The 9802-nt window shown below is 32.8% G+C and overlaps 1 protein-coding gene across 1 annotated transcript; it reads left to right on the forward strand.

Moving 5' to 3' along the window:
- Nucleotides 1-7549: 7549 nt before the first annotated feature.
- Nucleotides 7550-8569, forward strand: LOC140438592 (zinc finger BED domain-containing protein 5-like). Its single transcript, XM_072528254.1, has 2 exons — nucleotides 7550-8089; nucleotides 8387-8569. Exons 1-2 carry the CDS (start codon nucleotides 7550-7552, stop codon nucleotides 8567-8569), a joined length of 723 nt encoding a protein of 240 aa, XP_072384355.1.
- The last annotated feature ends 1233 nt before the right edge of the window (nucleotides 8570-9802 follow it).

The following is a 9802-nucleotide window of genomic DNA, read 5'->3' on the forward strand; positions in this document are numbered from 1 at the left end:
GTTTGTGATATCTTTGTTGGGAATCAGTCTGGTGTACTGGTAAGATATGACTGTGATGATTTCTTCCACTTGTAGTTATAGTCGTCTACACCTTTTATGTGTAATGGCGGGAAGACAACCCAGTTTACATCGATAAGACACCTCTGGATCCGCCCAGAATCGATCAGTTACACGGAAACATTGTAACTTCGATTTGTAAAAACCATAAGGCCCAGTTATACAGGGATTTAACGTTTAAAGCAGTGTAAATGGTTTAAATTTTAAACGAAAAATCATTGATTACAATATTGTTCTAAAGCTATTTTCTTGTGGCATTTTAAAGTATATACTATTTTATTGGGTGTATTATTATACCAATAAATTACAGTATATACATTCATTACAAAAGATAATTTGATATTTTGAGTGTAACAGAAAAAAGAACGAACTCACGGAAGGCTTCAAAATTGTCGATATGATAATGTGTATGGCTATTTAAATTTAAGGAACTAACATAATAAGTTTCCTTCACGATCAGATAGTAATGATCTAAGAACATGAATATCGGCAATAAATAAAATACAAATTGTTTGTACAATTGACGAAAATAAAGGATATCAGTAGACATGTCTTACATAGAATATTTATGGAAAAAGACAAATCTTTGATATTAGCCTCGAGATCTTGTGTTGATAATCAGCCCTATTCTGTAACTACAAATCGAATAGAGGTCAACAAGTCGAATCAGAATTTGTAGGAATTGGTATTCTGTAACTCATCTTGACCTCTACTATCGGAACGTTGGGTAGAAATTGATTTATAGTCGACAAACTCTGTCGAAATCAAATTTCGACATCGAAATTAGTCTTGACGCTTGCGCCTTGGTATCATTTATACAGACAACGACATTGTCTTGTTGACCATAGGAATTAAGATTTATTGTAATCCCATCTCTAGAGTATATTTATTATAATGCTCCAAAACTAATTTTTTGGTTATTTTTTAGCCTTAATAGCAATTCAAATAAATAAATAAGTAAATAAGTAATACACTTTATTGTCACTGAAAATTGTACAAATTTTAAGGACAAAGCTTATAACAATAAGACAAGAAAGAAGAAAAAATCAGAATAAGAATCGTTTGTACTTTTAAATAAAAAAAAAACAATAAAATTCTTCCAAACTTAAACATAGAAAATACTACCTAATTAAGAACCTACAAACTTCGTAAAATGTACCTAACAAAAAATAAAAATTAGGAAAGCAGATTAATGAATTAAGGGCTCGAATATTCCATTCCCTTGTGCTAAACAGTAACCAAATCTGTCATACAGATTTCTCCTCATATTTTGGAGTAGGGCCGGTGTAATGCTTGCAGAGAAATGAAGTATTTTTGAAACATAAATTCACAAAACTCCATCCGCCTAAAGTTATCTTCCGGAAACCGTTCTTGTGTTGGTTGTATCTTAAAACAGTGATACCCATTCCTTTTGAGAACTCGCTGGACAGTTCGAGCATTCACGTTAACTTTCCTAGCAATTTGTACACTATTGCTGGGTTCACTAGCTTCCACAAAAGCACAAATATCAATATCCCTGTTTTGACAAAAAAAAAAAAAAAAAAAAAAAAAATATCCCTGTTTTGACGCTCATCATCGACAGGTCTAATATGTGGTTCATTACTTTCATGATACTTTTTACAACTGTTTACACATCCCGAAGTTTGAAAATGTTTAATGGTATTTTTAACTGTTGTAACAGTTGGTGAGGGTCTATTTTCGAAGGCAACACTAAATAAATCAATTACTTCGCGTATCAGTACCTAAAAGTACCATGTTACAAGTTGCACGTTTTCTTAGACGGTATACAATGTAATAGGCATTTTATTAATTATTTGTTTATTCTTTCAGAACTTCGTTTGAAATTTTTAACGTCAATGTGACAATTACGACAATTCGTACCTACTGTGAAATGAATATAGAGGTGGAAACGTGTAACATGTCACAGCGATTGCCATTGTATGGTCAATAAAACAATGTCGTTATCTGTACTCTGACGTTTATTTTTTAAAATAAATTAGAGGTTGATTAATTTTTGTAGCTGCTTAATTTTTTAGTCTCTGGTGTTATTTACTTAGATAATTGTACCTATATTTAGTTTTTGTCCTGTACAATGGATTTCCAAATAGATATGGGTATCATTTTTGATTTTTGTGGACCTGAACCCATAGCATTCAGTAAGAGAGTTAACGCGTCCCATAAATTTATCAATTATATTATTATTGTTTGCTTCTCTCTGTTTGATTTTACCGTGCTATAATATTTTATGTTCAGAGATAAAGTCTAGTAAGTAATTTAACTGTTCAGCAGATATTTTTTTTTGGTGTTCCGCTTGCCATTTTGTATTCTTCTGTTAAATTTTTCAAACATAACCAAAACCACTTCTTCCTATTATTATTATTCTTTTTTTGGGCTATGTCCTTGATAATTTACCCAGTTTACTTCGAGGGTAGACACTTTTTGTCTTGCTTCAGCAATCAGCGTCTACTTACACTTATATTCATTCTTTGTTTGTTTTGGGTTATTCTACATGTATACTTGTATTGGTATTTTTTTTTTGTATCCTTCTCATGCTAAAATTTTAGTAAGATAATACAATAAAGGTATAAACTTTTCTTGCTCGGGGGTAGCCTTCAAGCTTTGCACACACCACAAATGCTACCGATGGATAAAGTAGAAGCACCCAGAACTGAAAGAAGGAAGATCATAGTTTATAATTTAATATTGAAGGTATAAATAATGTTACATAAGATGTTTATTGTATTTTCATTAATATTTGTAAGGATTGTACAAATATTTATAAAAGTAGGAAGTTTAGTTTTAGCTAATTCGACATACAAGTCGAAATGTAGGTTTGATTTAAGCGACATTGTAATTAAATATGGTTTAAGCCTCCCACTTGGCTACAATCGCAATAAGGATCATCTTTGACTCCAATTCTAATTAGATGAACAGGGGATGAGCAATGACCTGTTCTCATACAGATGATCGTGGTTTAGTGTCTCCTACTGATATATGAGATTTTATTGAACCACGGTAGAGTGTGGATTCGCTTATTAATTTTGAGATAGAATGAATTACTTGTGCCACATCCTTCACACCATCCAGCTGCCCAGTTGGACCAAATCTCATTTTTTAAGTAGAGTGTAAAGTTTGGAAAATGTAATTTGATTTTCATGGGAATATTCAGGGAACGAGCTATATTAGCAATTTGGCCAGCCTTGTAGTTTCCAGTAATACCAAACTGTCCTGGATTCCATACTAGTAAGATTTTGATATTATATACGAGTATGTTCTGTGTCTTTAGAAAACCCTGTTTATGATTTTTTGTAGTGTACTTTTGGAGTTAAAAACGATAATGGCTTGTGTGACTTTTTGTTCCAGTATAATTTGACTGATCGCGGTCACCTCTGCTGTACATATTTGGGTATTGTGCTGCTGTACATATTGGGTAGTTTAGATGAAAATGAATAGTTTATATCTGGGGAAAAATCTCCAAATCACGAATTTCCAATACATATTAAATTTCGTGAACGTTCCTACAATTAGAATTATTAAGAGACTTTATTATTTGAGAGACCTCTTCTTCCACAAAAGGTACGAAAAAAATGAACTTGCTCGGAGAAGGATAATTTCTATAATTGAAGAGGACATCGACATTAATAGTGGGAAGAGATGTAATTATATTCTCTGCAATTGTAGTAAAAAATTGACTTATTTCGTCTGGAGGTAGATCAGGTTGTACCGAACTGGATCGTGTATTGTTTATTTCGAAATTTACTATTTCCCCCAGCAATCTGTAGGTTTATTATTGAAATTAGTAATAAAATCAAAGTAAGTTGACTTTTTAGCATTTTGTAATTGCCGATTATATTAAATTTTTTGTCGTTTATATACTTTGAAAAAATCTGGATCATTAGTGGCATCTGCAATATGCTTCTTGCACGAGAAATATTAGATCTGTAAGATCTTAATTCATTATTAAACCATTGTTTAATGGGTGTTTTTCAGCAGTTTGTCGTACTTTTTTTAGTGAAAAATGCTTTTTTATAAAATTGTTATAACTTTTGGTAAGAAAGACTGAAAAAATCAGGATCATTATTAATATCATAGAAAAAGTCCATCTTTGTAATAACTAGCGCACGTTTGGGCTTCTGTAAACCAGAAGAAGTAATAAGTCGTTGACATGTTTGATTAGTGTCAACAACTTTATGCTCAGAGTCAATAAATAAAAATTAAGCTCGATGGTCAAAAAACAAGGTTCAAGTCTGTAGATATTTTCAGGAAAATTTGTCATAATGTTGTCGATGCAACTACTGGACTGGGATGTGATTCTAGTATAATCGTTTATAGTTACTTTTAGACCAAAAGATGTTAATAGATTTTGAATATCAAAAGAACGGTCAGATTCAATTTTAAAATTTATATTAAAATTACCAAGCACGACCAGTTTGTCTGCTTTACTAAGCAAGAACGTTATGACATTCTCAAAATTCACGAAAAACAAGTCAAAGTCACCCTTACCCGATCTGTATAAAGTTAAAATATTGGTTTTTATTGAAGGTACATAAATTGCACAAAACTCTGAACTTTGCTCTACATTATATTCATTTAGATTAAGAGAAGAATGCATAAGATTTTCTTTTACATAAATTGCAACTCCACCTTGTTTCTTTTTTACCCTACAAAAGAAATTAGTTAATGAAAATTAGAATATATAGTGGAAATGAGAAGGTGCGAAAGAACTAAGTTGATTATACACATTGCTACTAAAGAAACATTGTTAGTAAATAAATTAAAGAGACAGCGTTAAAAATTAAAAAGATAAGTGAGATAAGTTCTAAAATGAAAAAGACGATGATAAGGAAAATGTTGATAAAAAATTCTGCAGAAAATCAATAATCCTGCAGCACTTTTCTATTTCTCTCAGCAAAATTTTTATTTTCGATACATTTACCTATTTGTCATTTACATACTGTTGAGACATATATCTCCTCTTGATCTTTAAAGTCATTTAAACGAGTTCTCTTTAGCTCTTTTGGAATGCTGTAGTTGATAAGATCTTCTGGGCGTCATCGTAACTTATATTAATATAATATTGTACCTGGCAGACAAATAAAATATTTCGGAGTGGATGTGTATCATCTGCAACCTGCCCTACCTGACGGACCAACTCTCGTTCCTACGAGAGACGACCGAGGCTTTGGTTGCTCTCTTAATTATTTGTTACCGACCATCTGATACTACGGACTTTATGGTGGTGGTGTGTGAATATGACAACTACCATTAAAATGAAAACTTAATGATAGCGTATTTATCGTTATGTTCTTTTCTGCTTCACTAGCACAAAAATAAAGGGGGTCATTAAAGCTAGTCGTACCTATACGATTGTTTTCAGGACAGGATTTGATTCATCTTTTTTGAAATTCTTTACATTCTTTCAAATTAGCGAACGATACGAATTATTATTGGTATTAGTATTAGAATTATTATTATTAGTTTTACTAATTATAAGGTTTTACTAATTATAGGTTGCTGAGAAATGCACCCTCTCACCCCCCGTATCATCCCTTTATTTTTCCCCATTTTTTATTTTATATTTGGATTCTCCTTTTTGTATTGATTTCAAAAATAATAAGAAAAACCGCACTAATTGGACATTTATTTTAATCGATGAATAGTCAATGATAAGTTGTTATAACTTGTAACAGACTATTTTGACACGTGTGCAATTTGATCGCTAAAATGGTTTACACTTTGCAAGAAAGAATCGACATTGTAGGTTTATACTACAAAACTAATAATTGTGCAAGAGCTGCTGCTAGAATTTTTAATGAAACACACCACAAGAGACATGCAACTCATAAGGATGTGATTGAACTGATGCAGAAATTTAGAGCAATAGGGTCAGTTTGCAATAAAAAACATAATCGACAGGGACTTGTAAATAACGAAGCAATCCAAGTAGCCATTTTAGGACGAGTTAGCTTAGAGTCTGAGCAATCACAGTCACTGTCAACAATAAGCAGAGCAATCGGTGTTTCATCTCCTACAGCCTTCCGAGTCCTCCATAAATTTAAGTTTCATCCATATAAAATTAAATTAGTACAAGAGTTAAATAAGGAAGATTTTGATCGTCGTCTCGAATTTTGCGAATTAATGACAAAATGCATCATTAACAATCCACAATTGTTAAACAATATTTGCTTTTCGGATGAATGCTCATTTTTATTAAATGGTTTGCCGATACTGGGCTGAGAGTGATCCACATATTGTACGTGAATTTTACACACAGCATCCTCAAAAGTTAAACGTATGGTATGGGATCACCTAAGGTGATCACATTCTTCTTTATCACTGAACACTTAAACGGTGCATCGTATCTTAAATTAAAGTGGTTGATCGTATTGGAACAATAGTAGAAAATGATGATAACCTTTCCGAAAATTTGGTTGTATTTCAACATGATGGAGCTCCTCCACACTTTTCTCTAGCCGTGCGACAATTTTTAAACGGATCGTTTCCCGCTCGTTGGATAGGTAAAAGAGGACCGATGATGAATTGGCCACTTAGGTCCCCGGATTTAACACCCTTATACTTTTTTTTATGGGGATATTTAAAAACAAAAATTTATGCTACTCAACCAGAATCTCTAGATGATTTACGACAAAGAATAGAGGATGAATGTCAGAGAGGAATTTCAAAATATATTGTACCATTGTATGGAAGTAACTGGCCGTCATTTTGAACAATTATTGTAAAAATTTTTGGTAGTGAAATGTTCATTCTAAATGTTTGTAATAAAATTGTTAAAAAATCATTTTTTTTTAATCCAGTTTTCTTGCTTTTATATTTATTTTTCTCATAAACTAATTACTTCAAGCATCATGTGTTACACATTTCTAAAATCAGTACAAAGAGGAGAATCCAAATATTAAATAAAAAAAGGGGGAAGTAATTAAAAAAAAATGAAGGGATGATACGGGGGTGAAAGGGTGCATTTTCCAGCAACCTTAAATATGATATAATGTCTCCCCCTTAAAATATTAATTGAATTTTTTTGCGCTTTTCCTAAAAATTAGAAGTAATCAAATGTCTTTATGTTTCTTTTCAAGAGCTACAAGAAAAAGTACCCGATAAAGTGGAAACAAAATAATGTAAAAATAACTCACCAGATAAATCTAGATTGGTTAATTGAAACTGCTGAAACTTAGTGGTTCCCAATTGGTGGTCCAGGGGAATTATGAGGAGCCAGGGAGAAAAACGATATAAGTCCATTTTGCAATTTTTTTTTGGAGAGCGAAAACAAAGTTTTTCTCTATAAACTAAATCTTTAAAATTAATAATATATATCGCGCAAACTTAAAGTTATATCAAATTTTAGATTGTTAACTATAATTTTGTTTATATACCTAAAAAAAATATTTTCGTGTAAGACAGATTCGGCCTCCCCTCTTCACTACCACTGGCACTGGAACTAGATGGGACCCTACTTTGACTTTATGCCGTTAAAATGCCTCGCTGTATGGCCAATAACATTGAAGATACATTGCTGGTCAGAGTTAGCATGAGCGACATCTTTGCTCTTCAATTGGACGAAAGCACCGACATATTAAAAAAAGGAGTAATGTTGTGTTTTGTTCGATTTTTGTGGAAGGACCAGATATTAGAAGATTTTCTTTTTTCATACGAACTACTTCACACAACAGCAGCAGATATTTTTACTGCATTGAATGATTTTTTCAATAAACATGACGTCACATGGACAAAATGTGTGAGCTTGTCTACGGATGGAGCAAAATCAATGGCTGGCCACAAAGCAGGACTTCAAGCTCGTGTGAAAGCAGTAGCTCCTGAGGTGACATGGACACACTGTTGTATTCATCGTGAAGCCTTGGTAGCTAAAACATTGCCTGAACCTTTGCATAAGATACTTAACGAAGTAGTTCAAATCGTTAACTATATTAAAACTCGACCTCTGCAATCCAGATTATTTTCTTTGTTGTGCAAAGAGATTGGCAGTGAGCATGAACACCTTCTTATTCATACGGAAGTAAGGTGGCTCTTTCGAGGGAGGATATTAACAAGATTTTTTGAACTTAGAGATGAAGTTCGTGTTTTTCTTCTTGACACAAAGTACGCAGATGTTCTCACTGACTTTTCTTGGCTTTGCTCTCAACTGCCTACTTAGCTGACGTGTTTGAACACTTGAATGTATTAAACTTAAGTTGGCAAGGGAAAAATGTAGGTATGTTCAAAGTAGAAGATCAGTGCTATGGTAAAAAAGTGCCAGCTGTGGGCGGCAAGGATTGAAAACGAGTCGTTTACTAACTTTCCTAATTTGAAACAGTTCTTGGAGTCTGCAGAGCAGAGTTTACCTGACCCGATAAAGATCAACGCAGCCGAGCACCTACGCAGCCTAGCCACGACTTTTAGGATATACTTCCCTGAACCTGACTCTGACGATGGTTCGATTCGAAATCCTTTTAGCTGTCAAGCAATTGAACAAATCCAAGGCCTCACAGAAGAATAACAAGATAAGCTTGTGGATTTGTCGAGTTCTGGTACGATGAAGGACATTTTTAATGGCGAGAAAATAGCAGATTTCTGGGCAACAGCACGTAAGGATTACAAAGAACTTGGAGATAAGGCCGTGAAAAATCCTTCCGTTTGCAACAACCTATCGGTGTGAGCAAGCTTTTTCTTCCATATGATTCATGAAACAAATATAGGACATATAACATGACATGCGGTCGGATTTCAGAGTGAAAGTTTCAAGTTTGGAACCTAACATTACAGAAATAATGGATTCTAAGGTTAAATTCAACGTATCTCATTAATTGAGGAGTGAACATTAAAACTAATAATGTACTTGTGTAGGTACTCTGTATTTTCACAAATAAATCCTAACTTGCATTAGCTTGATTTATGTTTTCACATATTTAGGCTCTTTTCAGGTAACTTTAGGTTTGTTTAGGTCTTTAGGAAATAGTGGGGGTCCTCGTTATTGTAGTACCTTGATGAAGGGGTCCTTGGAAAAATTTAGTTGGGAACCCCTGACAGCTAACTTAACTAACTTCATTAAAATTCAGTTCTAAAATGTTAAGAAAAACACTAAGAGGAAAACTGCTAAGACGAAAATGAATGTTTCTCCGACTACCTATTACAAATTAATGGTCAGAAAGATTTAAATTTGTACCAAGGTCGTTATAAATAAATTATCGATAACAACTAAAAGAAAATTTAGAAAGGATTTAAATAATTCGAAAAGTATTTTCTCAGTTTACAGAAGCCCCAAAATAATGTAACAAGGATATGGAAAAACCAGAAAGAAAGCAACCAATGTGATGTACTTGTGGTGCTATGAATAAATTATAAAAAAATATTATAGTTATAAATTTTACTTAGATTCTGAATTTCTAATCTTTTATTTAAAGTATGATCATTTTGCTTATAGATATCATTTCTAAAAAGGTTCTTTTGAACTTATTACCCTGCACATTGCTTAAAATTTTAATGTTATCAAAATCCATAACATGTTCTTTGTTGTCAATCACATGCTCTGCCAAAGTACAAGAGGGTTTCTTGATTCTACAATCACTTTTATGAGAAATAATACGATTAGACAAATTCTCCCCAGTTTCATTAATATAGACAGCCTCACACTGAGTACAATTGATGCTGTACATTACCTTAGTTTTATCTAACAAATATCTATTCGATATTTGGTCTTAATACATAGATGCAATGCTTTTGATGTATTTTG

This window comes from Diabrotica undecimpunctata, chromosome 4 (genome assembly GCF_040954645.1).
Source record: "Diabrotica undecimpunctata isolate CICGRU chromosome 4, icDiaUnde3, whole genome shotgun sequence".
In the NCBI taxonomy this organism is placed as follows: domain Eukaryota; kingdom Metazoa; phylum Arthropoda; class Insecta; order Coleoptera; family Chrysomelidae; genus Diabrotica; species Diabrotica undecimpunctata.

Coding starts and splice junctions, on each gene's coding strand:
- LOC140438592 (XM_072528254.1), top strand. CDS start 7,550: ATGCCTCGCTGTATGGCCAATAACATTGAAGATACATTGCTGGTCAGA. Junction 8,090..8,386: donor ACCTTCTTATTCATACGGAA/GTAAGGTGGCTC, acceptor AATTTGAAACAG/TTCTTGGAGTCTGCAGAGCA.